Consider the following 18,271-nt stretch of genomic DNA (forward strand, 5'->3'; position numbering starts at 1 on the left):
CTGCTGCGAGGGCGGGAACAGAGGGGCGGGCCCGTCCGCGCTGACGGAGGCGCGGGCGCATGCGCCTGGGGCACGGGCTGCGGCGCTCCGAGCGGGAAGTGGCGTTGCGAGGGGCGCGGCGCCGGGCCGCCCGGAAGTGGCGTAGGGCCGCCCGGAAGTGATGTAAGCCGCGCGACTAGGCGGACGGCGGAGCCGCTGTGCGGGCGTCGCTGGTTCGGTGCGGCCCGGCGGGGCGAGGAGGAGGAGAGCATCCCGCAGGGTGAGCGCAGGGGTCTGCCGAGGGCGCCGCGGCCGCTCGGGCTCTAGGGGGGCGGTGCGAGAAGGGAAAGGCCGGGCGCTGGAGGCTGCGCGCCGCCCCCCCTCCCGAGGCGCGGGCGCCCGGCCTGCCGCGGGGCCTTGGAGGCGCCCTGGAGCCGCGGGCGGGGCCGCGGAGGCCGCCCCTGCACCTCTCCGGCCGACTCACCTGCTCTCCACGGCTGACGGCTTCTCTGCCCCCGCTGTGGTTCCGTGTTAACGGCTGGGGGGAAGCCTCCGAGTAAATGCACCGAGCTGCTCTCGCTTTCCAACCTACAAGTTCCTACAAGTCATCGTTTGCAGAAATGATAATAATAATCCTTTGCAATTTGCTTTTAAAAAAAAAAAATCAGTGTGGTCTTTGAGGTTCACTGATGTGGGTCCTTTAATAGTACTGACTTGCACCCTTCGGACCCTCGTTTGCCGGACACTGTTCTGAGCGCTTCACTTAGGCCCTTGCAAACGACCCGGGCCAGGTAACCTCCAGACGAGGAAACTGAGGCACAGACAGGCTGTCCCGGCATTCTGTCGTGTGAACGTTCGATGGTTTATTCATCCGGCTCTCTTGCTTCCTGTTACACACGCAGCACGAAGTATTCAATGCCGGTTAAAGTAATGGCAGCGGTAGCTTTTGGGTTGCCTGGAATCGCAAAATCGTCAAGAGGTCTAGTTCTGAGAAGGCGAAGAAGGGGTGAGTGTTTTAGGTCAACCAGCTGGAGCAAGAGCATAGAGGCCCAGGAATTCCTAGAATATACAACCAGTATAATCTCCCTGTGGCTGAAATGAGGATGGCTGCAGGGCTGTGGGGAAAGAAACCCAGAAAGGGCATTAGCGTCTTAACCAAGTATATCCAAAATGTTATTTCAGCGTGTAACCAACAAATTACTAATGGTCTGCATTCTCTTTTCTTTTTTTTTTCCCTACCACGTTTTTGAAATTTGATGTTATTTTACAGGAACCGCACTTTGGGTGCTCCGTAGACACTTGGGGCTGGTGTCTACAGTATTGGACAGTGTGAAACTGTTCTTAGTGTGAGAACCACTGTATATCCCATGTGTTTTTCATGTAAAATTGGTAAACTAGAACAGACTAATATTTGGAGACATTTTTCTTATTTTGTGGCCTTTAATTGCTGAGCTCTTTTTATGCTTTCGGTGCATGCTACCTTTGGTTCCTTTTACTGTGAAGTTTCTAACAATATTATTTCCTTTACTGTATTTTTTTTAAGGTTTTATTTATTCAGGGGGATCCCTGGGTGGCTCAGCAGTTTGACGCCTGCCTTTGGCTCAGGGCGCGATCCTGGAGTCCCGGGATCGAGTCCTGTGTCGGGCTCCCGGTGCATGGAGCCTGCTTCTTCCTCCTCCTGTTTCTCTGCCTCTCTCTCTCTCTCTCCCTCTCTCTCTGTCTCTCTCATGAATAAATAAATCTTTAAAAAAAGATTAGTTCAGTTTTGATGTGGGATTTTATTTATTCATGAGAGAGACAGAGAGAGGCAGAGACACAGGCAGAGGGAGAAGCAGGCTCCTTGCAGGGACCCCGATGGAGGACTCGGTCCCAGGACCCCAGGGTCATGCCCTGGGCTGAAGGCGGCACTGAGCGACCCAGGGATCCCCCTTTACTGTATTTTAATTGGGGGTCTCTGCAGATGAGAGATTTGTCAGTTACTGAAGGATGAGGCATCTGGCCACCAGAGGTCAGCCTAACTATTTCGATTAGCTTTTTTAAGGATTTAATAACATGTTTTTATTTAGTATTTTTTGAACATTATAATCCGAAAGATAAAAAGAGATGGATTACAAAACGAAAAGGCAGCCTTTAGAATGGGAGAAAATATTTGCAAACTATGTTTCACATAAGGGGTTAATACCCAAACTATATAAGAAACTCTTACAATAGCAAAAAAGCAAATAACCCAATTTTAAAAATGAGCAAAAAAGCTAAATAGACATTTTTCCACAGAAGACATACAGCCAGCACGTATTTGAAGACGTGTTCAACATCACTGATCATCAGAGAAATGCAATCAAAACCTCAGTAAGAGGGCAGCCCAGGTGGATCAGTGGTTTAGCGCTGCCTTCAGCCCAGGGCGTGGTCTCGGGGTCATGGGATCAAGTCCCACATTGGGCTCCCTGCATGGAGCCTGCTTCTCCCTCTGCCTTTGTCTCTGCCTCTCTCTCCCTCTGTGTCTCTCATGAATAAATAAAATCTTCAAAAAAATAAAAAATAAAAACAACCTCAGTAAGATATCACTTCACACCTGATAGGATGACTATAATCAAAAAATTAAAAGATACCGGGATCCCTGGGTGGCGCTGCGGTTTGGCGCCTGCCTTTGGCCCAGGGCACGATCCTGGAGACTCGGGATCGAATCCCACGTCAGGCTCCCGGTGCATGGAGCCTGCTTCTCCCTCTGGCTGTGTCTCTGCCTCTCTCTCTCTCTCACTGTGTGCCTATCATAAATAAATAAAATAAAATTTAAAGAAAAAAAAATTAAAAGATACCCAGTGTTAGTGAGGATGTGGAGAAGAGAGAATCCTTATACATGTTGGTGGGAATGTAAATTGATACAGCGATTATATAGAAAACAATCTGGAGTTTTCTCAAAAAATTAAAAAATACCAGTGTGGTCCAGCAACCCTATTTCTAGGCGTATATCCATGGGAAATGAAAGCACAGCCTCCAAGATGCATCTGCAGTCCCTTGTTGATTGCAGTGGTGGTCCCAGGAGCCAAGACAGGGAACCCATGTAAGTGTCCGTCCATGGATAAATGATAAAGATGTGATTTTTATATAATTGAATACTCTTCAGTCTTAAAAAGGAAAGAGGTCCTGCAATTTGCTACAACACGGGTCAGCCCGGAGGACATTTTGCCAAGGGAAATAAGCCAGGCACAGAAAGGCAATGGCTGTATAATCCTACTTCTTCTTTTTTTTTTTTTTTTTTTTTTTTTTTTTTTTTTTTTTTTTGTATAATCCTACTTCTATGTGGAATCTAAAACAGTCAAACTCGTAGTAACAGAGTAGGATGGAAGTTATCACTGGCTTGGGGGATGGAGGAAATTGGGAGATGCTGGACAAGTACAAACTTTGCGTTAGATAAATTCTGGAGACCTAACGTATAGCCTGGTGATAGTTAGTAATTACGTATACCTGGAATGCTGAGGGTTAATCTCAAGTGTTCTCACCACACACAGGAAAATGGTAACTGGGGTGATGAATGTATTAATTAGCTTGTTTGCTGTAATCATTTCACAGTATATACGTGTATCAAAACATCACATTGTACATGTTAAATACAAATTGTCGGTCATACCTCAATAAAGTTGATAATGGTAAAAAATAATAATAAATGGTAGTAAAAAATCCTAGTCTCACTGCCTTAAAGCTTTCCTTTTTCTTGAGTTTTGCTTTTAGTTTTATGGGAAAAAAGAACAAGTATTAGCAACTATGGGAATAAATTTCTTCCTGTCCTTGGTAAACTTAGTTTAGTTGAAGAAATAACAAAACTAAAAATTTTGGAAGGTAAGCCTGTTTAGTTCTGAAATTATGGTAAAATCATTCTTTAAAGGTAAATTAGACACAAGTAAATGGAATAATAGATCCAGTTAGTTCAGTTTTGATGTGGGAAAATTGTACGCATGGACTGTAAAGGAGTAACAGTGACGAGTTCACTCTAGAATTTACATATGCCCCCGACGAGACTTTGTCTTATTTCTGCTAAAAAAGTAGAAGGGTACCTCAGTGGGTTGGGCATCTGCCTTCAGCTCTGGTCATGATCCCAGAACCCCGAGATCAGGATCGAGCCCCAGGTCAGGGTCCCTCTCCCTCTGCCCCTCCCCCTGCTCCTTGTTTTGCTCACTCTCAAATAGAATCTTTTTTTTTTTTTTTAAGATTCTATTTATTTATGATAGAGAGACAGAGACACAGGCAGAGGGAGAAGCAGGCTCCATGCAGAGAGCCTGATGCGGGACTTGATCCCAGGACTCCAGGATCACGCCCTGGGCCAAAGGCAGGCACTAAACCACTGAGCCACCCAGGGATCCCCCAGATACAATCTTTAAAAAAAAAAAAAAAGTGGGCGTTTTAAAGAATACTTTAACACAATAACAAGTACAGCCCAATAATAATCTTGCAGATAAAAATCTAGTAAAAATGAAAAAAAAAAAATCTAGTAAAAATGTAACAGGACAGGAGAATTAAAAGTCAACAGCTTCTCCTGTCTCAATAAACTGAAGACTTACGGTATGTTTACAATTTTGTTTCTGTTTTCATGTTGAACTAGGTAATAATATAAACTTGAAAGTATTTGCAGTCATGTTTCTTAAAGACGAAGTTTTACGTAGTTTCTTCATATTGCTTTAGGAGCAACGTTGGTCCTGCTTTAAAAACTTTTCATTTGTTCTTGTGCCCTGTAGTCCCAGATCACTTGAATATAATTTGAGAATTTTTGTCTTCATAGAATAAAAACAGAACATGCTTGTACAGTTACTTACAGCTGACCTTTGTCATTCTCTCATTTTCTTTCAAAAAAACCTAACAAGCCGTAATGTATGCCAGACGTTTTGGGGGAACAGAATGTGTGGAAGCCAGAGAAATGTTCTTCACAGGAATATTGACCTGAAGCCATAGCATATGACGTTATTAGCACAACTCAGTGTATATTTGAAACTAGAGATGTTTACTGATTTTGGAAATCACTCCTACAGAGTAGCATAGATGAAATGTTATTTTGGTTTTTTGCCTTTTTCATTTAGAGTTGTGCCTTTAGTACACCCGTGTTGCTATGTATACCTCTAGTGTGCTTTCCCCACATTTTGCGTATCCACTCCTCCCGTGATGGAAACCTAGAACACTTCTAATTCCTTACCATCAAAGAGGAAGCGTCAGAGTACGTGCAGGTCTTACGGAGAATTTCTTTATATACACAAGAGTAGAATTGCTGGATCATGAGATGTGCAAATAGTTTGGCTAAGTAGTGCGGCCAGACTTCTCTTCAGAAAAATTACCCCGGACTGTAATATCACCAGCAGGACTGGTTCCTACAGGGCTTGTTCGTTTGTCTCCTCACTGACCCATGGCATGGTCTCCGGCTTTCTAACTTTTACCAAATAGAATAATGTGATAATAACTCTTTCCTCATCATATAGCTAATGTCCTGTTGATTTTCTCTCATGTAAGTTGAATATTTTTGTCCTTAGCCATTTCTTTATTGAGGTTGCTGTCTTTTTGTTGTGGATTTGTAGTTAACTTAGTTCTTGATATCTTTAGTTCAGTTCAGAAATAATGAATTTTGATGTAATTGAATTCATTTTTTGGTCTCATGCTTTATGTTGTTTTTATTTAAGAGTCTCTGGGGAGGGGTCCTTGGGTGGCCTAGTCGGTTGGGCATCCAACTCTTGATTTTTAACTCAAGTCATGATCTTGGGATCATGGAATTAAGCCCCCTGTCAGGCTCTGTGCTCAGTGTGGGGTGTGCTTGTCCCTCTACCTCTGCTCCCCGCCCTTAAATAAATAAAATCTTAGATAAAGATAATAATAAAAGTCTCCCTGGCCCCAAGTCACAAGGATACTCTATATTCGTGTATTATATTCTATTAACTACATAGTTTTACATTCTCACGTAGATCTTTCATTGAACACGGAGCCAGCTTTGCCAATATTTTGTACTAACTGCGTCCGATCCCCCTTGATTTACGTGCTAACTTTATTTTGTGCTACATTCCACAACTTTGTGTGGCTGTGTTTCTGAGTTTTGTTCTGTACAGTTGGACTATTTGTCCAATATACTAACTCTACCATATTTTAATTTCTGTGACTTTTGTAATATGTGTTAATATCTTGTAGGCCAAGAATCCCCTTCAGTCTTCAGTTTAAATAATTGGGGTCGCTGCATGGGGAATTTTATTCTCTCCATATTGAGATTGTATAAATCAATTTGGAAAATTTTTTTATAATATTCATTTGTTCCATCCAAGATGTTTAAATCATTTTCTGTGTCCTTCATTAGAATTTTCCATTCTTCATAGAGGTCTTATATATTATTAAATAATTTCTAGATCCTTGATAGGTTTGATGTTGTTGGATTTTTTTCCTCATTGTGAAAGATTTATATGTAATGCTTTTTTCAGTTAGTATTGTTTGTGTAGAAGTTTTTAACTTAAAAGTACCTGTGTTCAAATCCACACTCTCACTTAGTAGAAATATGGCCTTGGGCACGTAGCTTAAATTTCATGTGTAAATTGAGGGCAGTTAAAGTACCTCTCTTGTAGGATTATTAGGAGAATTTTAAATAAATTAACATTGGCAGTTCCTATATACTATATGATAATGAATATCCATAGATTAATCTCAAATCAAGAACTTTGTTGAGCTCTTTTAGTAACTCTAATTGTTTCTTTTTTTTTTTTTTTTTACCTTATTTATTTATTTATTTCTGAGAGACACACAGAGAGAGAGGGAGGCAGGCTCCATGCAGGGAGCCTGATGTGAGACTAGATCCCAAGACTCGAGGATCACACCCTGAGCCGAAGGCAGGCGCTAAACCACTGAGCCACCCGGGGGTCCCCTAACTCTAATTGTTTCAATGTCAGGTTTCTTAAATTAGATTACTGTATTATTTGTAAATAATAATGGGGACCTGATGCGGGACTCGATCCCGGGGTCACAACCTGGGCCGAAGGCGGGCACCCAGCGGGCGCCCAACTGCTGAGCCCCTCCAGGCGTCCCTATAAATTTCTTTGAGGTTGAGGTGTTCTTCCGTTCCTGGGGATAAGCTCTATACGCATATTCTTTACCTTTTATTTGATCTACTATTGGATTTTATTACGTAATATTGGAATTTTTGCAAGTGAAATGAGCCTGTACTTTTTCATTTGGTTCCTCTCTAGGTTTGTAATTAATATTTTATTATCATCATAAAAGGAGCTTGTCAGCTTATATGATTTTTTTTTTCTGGAACAACTTAAATAGGTATTAATTTTCTTGGAAGTTTAGTGGAACTCATTTATAAAATTATATGGGCCTGGTGCTTTTAAAAGGAGGTTGGTGCCTTTTCATTTTCTTTAACACATACTGACTTGTTCTAGTCAAGTTATCTATTTCCTCCTATGTGAGTTTTGGTATTTTATTCCAGAATTCAGCCATTTCATTTAGGTTTTCACATTTAGTATATATTTGTCATATTTTTTATTTTTAAACACTTTTTGTGTTTTTAAGTCACTTGATCAGTATCACTAGTCACTTTTTCTTCTATCTTTAAAAAATTTTTCAGTCTTCTGTTATTCTCGTATGTATGCTATTTCATTTCTGCTTTTATTTCCTTTCTGCTTATTTTGCTATTGCTCTTTTCCATTATTTTTTTTTTAAGATTTTATTCATTTGTTCATGAGAGATACACAGAGAGAGAGGCAGAGACACAGGCAGAGGGAGAAGCAGGCTCCCTGCGGGGATCCCAATGAGGGACTCGATCCCGGGACTCCGGGATCACGACCTGAGCCAAAGGCAGATGCTCAACCGCTGAGCCACCCAGGCGTCCTCTTTTCCGTTATTTTGAATTGAATGCTTAACTTGTAGATACTTAAATTTCCTCATCGGTGTATTCAGAGCTGTAACTTCCCTTAAGTACTATTTTGGCTGCCTCCCACAAATTTTGCTTTGTATAGTTTATATTATTCGGTTTTAGTATTTAATATCCTTTTCAATTTCCATTTTAACCCATGAGTTAACTAGCTTCCCAACATAGAGTTGCTTTTAAATAACCTTTAATACCTACTTTTATTGCATTTTGGTCAGAGAATTTCATCTGAATGAAATAGACCCTTTGGAATCTATAACCTAATACGTGATCTATTTTCACGTGCGTGTATGTGTACTCTCAGATGTCTAACCTGTTTGGCATAGAGTCCTGACAACTGATGTAATACCTAAAGTACATTAATATTTTGACTGTTTTTCAGGCTTCTTATATCCCCTGCTTATATAGTTCTGTCAGTTGTTACCTGAAAAATTTTGAGGTTGTGCTTTCAGGGTCATACGTGTATATGATGAGTACTATAATTTTATTCTGTTCCTTTCACTGGTGTAATTGTCCATCTTTGTCCCTTATATCTTTTGGCTTGAAATCTTTTTTGTTGGGTATTAAGATTGCTATCTCAGCTTTATTTTGGTCCACAGTTGCCTGTTACATCTTTTTTCATTCTTTTATTTTTTTTTACCTTTTTCTTTTTTTTTTTTTTTGAAGTATCTTCTGTTGCATTATTATTGAATCTTGTTTTTTTAATCCAGTCTGTCTGTTTTTTAACTGTGAGTTTTTAACCTGTTTACATTCATTGTAATTTCTACTATATTAAGAATTACACCTGGAAAAAAAAAAAAAGATTTATACCTGCCATTTTCTCTCGTATCTATAGATTATGGTTATAATGACCACAGCCTTTGGGTCCCAGCAAGAGCCCTAACGTCTAGCAGCTCTACAGCCAGGACAGGTCCCCTAAAACTAATCCCAACAAGCATATCTAAAGGGAAAGAACTACCTCTTATAGCTCTCTATCTGGAGTTTGGGTCATCAAGGAACTGCTTTTGCAGAAGTAATTTTCTGGGCTAGAACAGTATACTAAAGAATAAACTGACCCAGCTATGTACCAAGAAGTGATTAAAATGACCTCAGGCTCTGCTTCCCAGGAGTCATTCCCAATAGAAAATTCTGCCTGAGTCTATGAGAAAGAAATGGGAAAGCCCAGTAAGGGTTCTTATTTAGCATCTGTGTTCTTAGATACTCAATAAAGTTAGATGGACAGTAATGTTACTCATTGCTTTCAGACTTTAATATCATTTCTCTAGTCTTCTCATTCACAGGTTAAAGCTACCTTTCCAGATAGTTCAACAACTAAGTCACCAGTTTCCAAGGGCATTTGCACCATCCATGGAAAGCATCGGATCTGTGTACACCAGATGTCCTTGACAACTCATCCCGCCGTCTCCCTGCACAAAATTTGCACCACCAGTGGACAACAAAGGCAACCATTGTTTCTTTTCTTTACCAAGTAGATATAATATCTCTACCAACAAAACAGAATACACAAAGTGTCTCTTCCCAGTATCAAGACCAGTTGAGACCACTAAGAAAATCAGCTTTCCTAGATGAGGACCCCTTCTCTTCTTGGGTAGCCAGGATTTGAAGGAGAGACTCTGACCTGTACAACTGGTAAGTGACTTAACACTTTTACACACTGAACTGGTCCTGAGAACCGAGATGTCTTCTTTGTAAGTGAAGAATATACAACATAATCTCGAAGAACTGCACAGTGGTATGAGCCAGAGACATGCCATGTGTGCATAACGGACTGTCACACAGATTAAGCTTGCTGAAGGATTTTTCATCTTTTGTTTCTGTTTGCTAGTATTAGTCAGTCTTTTGCTGGCTTAGATTGTTACCCTTTTCTGGTTTCTTCTTCTGTTCTAATGGGTCCCAGAAATCCCTCTCCTGACCCCATATCAGAATCAGAAAGTGAGGAAGAAGAAAACGCTAACTACCTAAATGAGAGTTCTGGGCAAGAGTGGGATTCCTCTGAAGAAGAAGACCCTGTGGTGCCCAACCTAACACCCCTTGAGAGTCTTGCTTGGCAGGTTAAGTGCCTTTTAAAATATTCTACAACTTGGAAACCTTTAAATCCTAATTCCTGGTTATATCATGCTAAACTCTTGGATCCAAGCACACCAGTCCATATACTTCGAGAGATAGGCCTAAGACTCTCCCATTGCTCCCATTGTGTACCCAAACTGGAACCAATTCCTGAGTGGCCTCCTCTGGCTTCTTGTGGAGTACCCCCTTTTCAGAAGCCCCTTAAAAATGCCAGCCGGCTGTCTAGAGATCATGCCACTCTAAATGGAGCACTACAGCTTGCCACCAAACAGTTAAGCCGAACGTTGAGTAGAGCCACTCCCATACCTGAATACCTAAAACAGATCCCTAATTCATGTGTTTCTGGTTGTTGCTGTGGCTGGTTAACTAAAACAGTTAAGGAAACAACCCGCACTGAACCCATCAACACGACTTACTCATACACTGACTTCCAAAAGGCAGTTAACAGACTCCTAACTGCATCACTATAAAGAGCTACCATTTGTTCTGGTATCTGTCCTATTGCTGATTGAGAAGGAAGTCACACACACACACCGCAGTTAAGAAACACATGCCTTCTCAATGAACGATGCCCTGTCCTGACAAGCCCTTAAGTACTGCCACTACAGTAGCACCGTAACTCTGCTACAGAAAATGCATGATGAGCTTGCCCTTTGACAGACCCTGTGGATAAAATGAAAACTTCAGTAGAGAATTGGACAAAACGGACCATATTACAGAAGTTGACTATTGTTCACACTCAGCCCCTGCCCCCCAATTTATTGTGCCTCACTGAATGGAGAGGAAGTAGTAACGGGCCCCTACCCCTCTTGTTACCTAACCTTCAAAATAGCCAGTGGGGAAAGTGGGAACTTAGCTACTCCCAATAACACCTTTCTGAGCATATGCTTTTCTAACGTTAATTTCTACATGCTAGTTAAATTAATTTGAATTACCTAGACAAAAGAAAATGATGGGGCTAAGGATTTATCTCCCACCTTTTATACAGATAGGCCTATAGATGACACCCTTTAGGGTTCTTATTTTGGCGGGAGGGAGTGCAGTTTCAAACCTAGACTGCACTGCTTCAGACCTGTTACAGTATCTGCAGTTACAGTATAAACCTTTATATCCTAGGCTCCCAGCAGGCCGTCTCTAGCTACGTTGGCCTAAAAAAATTGAAACCGGGGGTTAAACAGACACCTGTTCTGCAGGGAATGTGTTTCATGCATCTTGGCATTCAGAGGTTAGTCAAGAGCAGATTGTATTTTAAAAGACCAGTAGGAAAGGATTAAGAGCATTTACACTTTCAGTATTAACTACTAGTGAATTAAAATATTTCATCTGTATAATCTCAGCAGTACTTTATGCACTGTTTACATCTATTGCAAACTTTTCAGGAACTCTTCTAACTTTAAAGACCTTATTACTACTACAGAAAAATCTCAACCTAGTACAATTTGAAGTTGGGGTTTGTAGCATCATTGTTTTTCTAGATAGATTAGCTTTAGATTTTTTTCTAGCTCAACAAGGAAGAGTATGTACCCTTGTGAATTAATCTTGCTGTATTTATTTAAATAAGTCAAAACCTAGAAGTCTACATAAAAGAAGATGCATGTGACCATTAAATCTTTTCACACACCTACAATAGAGTGAAACCTGTGTGTGTGATCCTGGCTGACCAGGCATCAAAAAGCCATCAGAAAATGGATTGTGAAAAATATGTCACATACACTTTCATTTTAGTCTTAATTTTTCCTGTTCTCCATAATTAACTACTGCATATGATGTGGCATCAAAGAAAGGGAAGCATCAGTGGAATCACAAATTCTATACACGTATAGCAACTTTAAGGAGAGAGGGAAATGTTTATAATCTGATGAGTTTTTCTGCTAAGCCTTAGTTGTCATATCTTAAGGAAAAAAGAGGGACCTGTAATAGGAAAAAATATTTGTTAGTGGAAAATTGCTGAACTGAAACCATATCATACTGTTAGTATAACTGAATGTATCAGAAACTGTTCCTATGTAGATGTTCTGTGAAACTGGGTTTTTAAAATGTTGTAAGAACCTGTTTTCCTTTTTTTTTTTTTTTTTTTTAAGCGGGAGGTGGGAAGAGGTAGGGAGATCTGAAAATTAAAATATATTGATGTTTATGTAACCATAATTTGTTCCTTTTTCTGTATGTGTGTATAAAAGTGCCTTGCTCATGAAGCATTTTTGCTATTCACTCCAAAAAGAAGCCTTTCCCCAGCTCTGCAGCTGAATAAACCGACAGCTTTATACATGCTGAACAGAGTATGGTCATTTGTTCTCAACAAATGAAATAGATCCTGCTTTGCTTAAGGCCTATCCAACATTCACTAAGTGCTGAATAGAGTCAACTGACTGATACGGATACAGATAAATAGTATCTATACAGCGTGTCTGATAGGAGGTGACTTGGCAGCTCTAGAAAATGAAACATCCTCATAAAAGAAAATGTCAACTATTCAGTCAAGACCTGTATTTGAACCCATTTGTTAGTATATGTTAAGTAATTACAGGTTACACAGAGTGATAGGTTCCTGGAAAAGACTTAAGCCTTTACTTCTTTTTGTGTGCCACGGACACGGGGCTGTAGGGGAGGACTTACCACTTTCCCACTCTCCCCTACAAGAGATTGGGAGAAATGACAAATTTATTATGTATTCAGAGGAATATTTATCAAAGGAAACAGGACTTCTAAACCAACAGACATTAATGTTATTAAAGGTATTACTCTCTTGCCATGCAGATCGGCAGCCTCTTTTTGTTGAAGCAGTCCAGATACTTTGAGCACAGAAGACCGTAATCATGTCTTTTAAACCCATCAGCGTTCCCAAGAGAAGGAAGAAAATTGATACATGTCTGCTGTTAGGGAATTTAGAGATCGCTTGGGTTATTTTTTTACCAATACATAAATTCTCTCTTCTGTCTCTAATAAATAATTTTCTACTTTTGGCTTCAGTATTAGAGAACTTCATGCCTTTTGGAGTATCCCATTACTTTTAAATGTCTCTTGTTAGAAGTTTAGCCATTCATCTAATAACATACGGTGTATCTACTATAATCCAGACACTGGGAGTACAAAATTAGATACTACACATAAAAAATTAATTGTTGTTGTTTTTTAAGATGTATTTATTTATTCATGAGAGAGAGGGGGGGACGGAGACACAGGCAGAGGGAGAAGCAGGCCCCCCTCAGGGAGCCCAATGCGGGACTCGATCCTGGATCCAGGGACCGCGCCCTGAACCGAAGGTGGACACTCAACCGCTGAGCCACCCAGGCGTCCCAGAAATTAATTTTAAAATACATCGAACCAGGGCACCTGGGTGATTGACTCGGTTAAGCATCTGATTTCAGCTCAGGTCATGATCTCAGGGTCCTGGGATGCAGCTGAGCCCTGCATCTGGCTCCTTGCTCAGCGGGGAGTCTGCTTGTTCCTCTCCGTCTGCACCTCCCCCTGCTTGTGCTCTCTGTCTCAAATCTTTTTTTTAAATAATTTTAAAAATAAAATATATTGAACCAATATAATTGCCCTGAAGCTTTTGGCCATTGATATTTTTGCTCTCCGGGATCACATTAAATAAGCCTGCCTGATCCTTACACAGACCCGTAGATATTTGTAAATGTGCAAGTGTAGTGGAAGTTCACATGGAGGGCACAATTAAACCCCAAAAGGGGTAGTCAGCTAAGGGAATAAAGAGGTCTTTTATACACAGATAAAAGTTGTATTTGATAAGTTCAAGAGGCAATGGCACCCAAAGATTGGGGCCAGGAGTGTTTTGCTTGTATGGCTGGGGCATATGGAAAAGCCCAGAAACTCTGGATAAGTTGTCAGACTGCCTGATACAAGCCTGTGCAGAGGTCCTGGCCTGAGTCCCCAGTGAGCAGTACCCACTGGACTGGGACATTGAGAGGGCCATACCAGCCAGCACCACCCACCGGTGTCAACTTGCTCTTGTCGAAAAGAAAATCTCTAGCATATCTTTGCCAATTTTAAACAAAATTCAGTTAACAGTTACATATTTGAGTCTATCGCTGTATACAATCCTCTGAATTCTTTCAATTGGTGACAACAGTGGGATTAAATAACAGTTTTGGACGTGAGACCAAGAAAACGGAAAGGATACAGGTAACGCCATGACCTGGCACTTGCTGGCTACCCAACTGCTGTTAGCTGTGAGAACTATGACCGGCTCTTCTCAGGGAGATGTGGGAAAGGAAGGCCTGATTCTAAAATCCCAGAGTTCTTGCTTCCAAACAGCATGGACTTAGCTTAAATTGCTAGTGACGGGTTAGGGTTGGATCCTTAAAAAAAAAGAAAGAAAGAAAAGAAAAGGTTGGCTGGAGTTTGGGCGATTTCTTTGGGAAGACATGGGTGACCCTGACACATAATATGAAAATTCCTGGATCCATTAGGAATTGATGTCCCTGGAGTAGGACATGATCTGTGGTCACCCAGGAGACCTGGGATCCCAGTCGGCCCAACAAGATTAAAACTAGGTTCCGAGTATACATAGAAACCCAGGCGATGTGGTATCCGATGAGATTTCAGCAGAAACCAGATGAAACGGTGTCAGAGTCAGTGTTGCAGTTTGTAAACTCAGCAGCTCCTTCTTCGGGGAAAGTCACATTTGGGTGAACTGCCGAACCCTGAACACTGACGTGCCGCCCGTAGTGTCAGTGGGGGACCCGAGGCTCCAGTGTGTCAACTGGTGTTTTACAGTGTTCTGGTTAGGCAGGCGTCTGGAAGGGACAACTTCCTTGGGGAGGCTCCCCAGCTTTTGGAACAGTCCAAGGGTATGGCCAGTCCTCGTGAAAGAAAACCCTAGATTGGCTTTATGATTGCACCCCGAACTACCAGAAAGACTTGATTCGGCACCAGTGGCAGAGCTCTGGTGACACGGGGCCAACACCTAGAGAACTAAATTCTTTATTAATTGAAAGCATTACTGCTGGCCACAACCGGCGTGCGCCCCGGGAATTCATCACGAAGCGGGCTGTGTGGTGTCGGCCCCCAGCTACCTGCCCCGGAGTAATGTGGACTCCCAGGCCCCTGAATGCCTTGGTCCAGATGCCACCTTCCCTCTTTAATGTTGGCCACTTTTCTATGAAGTTTCCTTAAATCTGTTGGGTTACTGATTTAGCAAATGTAAAATACAGGATGCCCAAATGAATTTCTGATAAACAATGAAATATGGGACATACTTATACCAGGAAAAATCTAATTACTTATCTGAAATCCACATTAAATTTTTTTTAATCTGGCAGCCCTATAGATATGTTAGCAGCATTGATTAATTGGGTTGTAATCATGGAGTTGTTCCTGGAGGCGGTGGGCTCTTCCCATGTGTGGCTTACCTGCCTCCAAATACGTGATGGGCAGGGGAGCGGGAGGCGAACACATGCTTGAGCCAAGATTAGAGGCGTGAGGTGGAAGGGGAAGCCCAATTGCTGGTATGAGAGTTTTGTAGGAGACACATTTTATAGGTTAAAATAATCACATAACCATTAAAACCTTTCCAGACACATTTTTAAAATGCTGTCACGATAATAGGTGGTTCGGGTTTGCTGCTGTCTGTCCTGTTTGGGTTCACTGCTAAATCCTAAGCCGTGTTTTAAGCAGTTAACGTCTCACTTCGCTTTACTATGGAGGAAAGCTCCAGTATTACTCAAAACAAAACCTGGGAGGTAGCACGGTTGTGGCAGCCGCTCTGCATTTGCAGAAACGGTCCACACGCTTGGAACCCTCATCTCTTCCTTCCAGAACCCCCAGAAGGCCCAGGTCACCCGGGAGATGGGGGGTGAGGAGCAAAGTTGAAAACACGGATCTGAACGTTTATTTTTGTCTCCGTTTGTAACCAGGTCACTCATCCCACTTTGCAGCCGAAGCTGGGAGGCTTATCCCCTGGACAGATCAAACCGAGCAGATTAGAGCCGGGCCTCGGGGAGGGCAGTGGCGGTGTGAGGTGCCCCGCCGAAAACCGGGGTTGAGAGGACGCGGCGTTCTGATCACGGCCCGCAGCCCCCTCCAGCCGGCCTCGGATGGCAGCTGGGCTCAGGCGCGGCCCTGCCCGCCCCACCCCCCCACCCGGAGAGAGGAGCAGTTCTACAAGCAACGGGCCGCCCGATGGTCTGTTACAGTGAAACCCGGAGTCACAGGCCTGCCCGCTCCTGTGCGGCTCTGAGTCTCTCGTAATCATGCTAAACTGATAGCCAAGGATCAATACATATTTGAGGACAACTTCAAGAATGAGATATGGAGACTAAAACAACTAAAATAACCTAAAACAAACAAACCCAAAACCCGGAAATAACGCAAGGGCCATAAAACTCCCCAGAGAAGCTATAATACTCCCAGACACAGGAGAATATACTGCATCCGTGAAGTAAGAACAGGATGCTGGGGGAAAAATGAACAATCACAAAATACAAATATTGGAAAAATAGGGCTTGAATTAAGCATTCAGTAGGTGTATTGGAAGATAAGGTGAAGAAATTTCAGAAAGTAGAACAAAAAGACGGAGGTGGAAAATAGGAGAGAAGGAAAAAAAATCAGAAGATCAGAACGGCATGCAGCATCTGATTAGTAAGAGCTCCAAAATGAGACGAGAGCAGGGGGGTGAAAAGAGAACAAAATTAAAGAACATTTCTCCAAAATGTAGGATACGGGTCACGTAAATTAAGAGGATCCACCAAGTCCCCGGCACAATGAATCAAACACACAGAAGCATATCCTGAGACTTCAGGACACCGAGAATAAAGACCCTAACCGCTTCCGAAGGAGATGAATCAAGAGTCACAAGAAAGGTATTTTTCGTGAGGCGCCTGGGTGGCCCAGGCAGTTAAGCCCCAGCTCTGGATTTTGGCTCAGGCCATGATCTCAGGGTCTTGGGATCAAGCCCCACATCAGGCTCGGTGCTCAGTGGGGAGTCTGCTTGAGATTCTCTCTCTGCCCCTCCCCCTGCTTGCTCTCGGCCCCCCTTCCCCCCAATAAATCTCAAAAGAAACAGAAATCTTTGCAATCTGGTTTAGATTTCTTGGAAGCAACACTGGTCGAAGGAAGACTATGAAAACAAGGCCTTCAAATAGAAGAGGAAAAATTCCAACGTGGAATTCCGCTCTTCCACGTACAGGGCTAACATAACGTTTGGGCTTGTGTGGTCTCAACATTGCATCTTACCGTGTTCCTTTTTTTAGGAGGCCCCTGGAGAATGTGCTTCACCAAAACAAAGGAGTCCATCTCCTTGGGAGTCCCCAAGAAGGCTTGGGGTCCTGATAACGTAAGGTCTCACAGAGGAACGCAAAGAGGAAAAGTCCTGGGATGGCCACTATGTCAAGTAAGCAGGATGCGGGCCTGGGGAAGCGGGTCTCTGGACACTGGGAACAGTGTGTACCTGGGAAACCAGGGGGAGACAGATGCCCGGACACTACGGGGCCGGCGGTGGGGAGGGGGATGTACAGGGGACAGTGGGTTAATGTTAAAACGAGGCAGTTAGAAGTACAACAAATAGACATTTTTGGATTTGGGGTTATGGACACATTCTGGAGTGTCACGAATATAAACCTCAAATTTTACTTCAATTTTATTATTTTGCTACAACCAGAGTAGTCAGATTTTAGAAGTTTGACATTAAAAATATAGTAAAATTGTAGTCATGTCAGCGATTAGGTTGCTTCTTCAGGTGCCATTCTCCACAACTGCAGTGGATGCTCAGTAAGATGTGCACTGCAGAAGGCTTTTTTAGAAAAAAAATATATGACTTTTTTTAGTAAAAGGAATTTTGTCCCTTGCTTAGGCAAATCTCTAAATTTTCTTATTTACAGAAATGATGCATAGTCTATAGCAGTAGAGTCAACAGCATTTTTATTTAAATTTTAGCCTCTGTTCATTTAAAAGCATAAGGAATTACCTCCTTTAAAAATAATATTTTAAAATTTCACACTATTTTTCGCCTTCTGTAGTGTTTTTGCTATCAAGATATAGTTAAATCCAGTGACAGCTCCATGGTATATGCCCCTGTAATGCTTTAGGGTTTTTTCTGAGTCGTGATTGAGGATTTTCCCCATAATTTGTATTATCACTATATAATCAAATAAAATATTATTTAATCACAAATGATTATGTGTGGTGATGTGTGTTTTCTCTTTCATCAAAGTATGGAGAAAACTCAATTCGTCTAGCTGACTTTTTTTTTTTTTAAGTAAAGGATAACATACCTACCGTAAAGTACAACAAGTACACCGATCGTTAAGTGTAACTTTCCACATGTATACACGTATCAGGATGTATACGCTTAAAGTACAAAAAAAAAATTCTGAGCCCTAGTTT

The 18,271-nt window shown here is 42.0% G+C and overlaps 1 protein-coding gene and 1 non-coding gene across 2 annotated transcripts; both read left to right on the forward strand.

Annotated features, from left to right (window-relative positions):
- Positions 1–130: 130 nt before the first annotated feature.
- On the forward strand, positions 131–18,058 carry LOC112918868 (uncharacterized). The gene is made up of 4 exons (XR_003234768.2): positions 131–259; positions 9,133–9,496; positions 15,805–16,749; positions 17,140–18,058. It is a non-coding gene; the product is annotated as an uncharacterized protein (transcript).
- On the forward strand, positions 9,621–12,206 carry DCAF16 (DDB1 and CUL4 associated factor 16). Its single transcript, XM_072738026.1, has one exon. The coding sequence runs from the start codon at positions 9,754–9,756 to the stop codon at positions 10,402–10,404; it is 651 nt and encodes a 216-aa protein (XP_072594127.1). The 5' UTR covers positions 9,621–9,753; the 3' UTR covers positions 10,405–12,206.
- Positions 18,059–18,271: the final 213 nt, after the last annotated feature.

Source organism: Vulpes vulpes, chromosome 14 (assembly GCF_048418805.1).
Source record: "Vulpes vulpes isolate BD-2025 chromosome 14, VulVul3, whole genome shotgun sequence".
Classification (NCBI taxonomy): Eukaryota; Metazoa; Chordata; class Mammalia; order Carnivora; family Canidae; genus Vulpes; species Vulpes vulpes.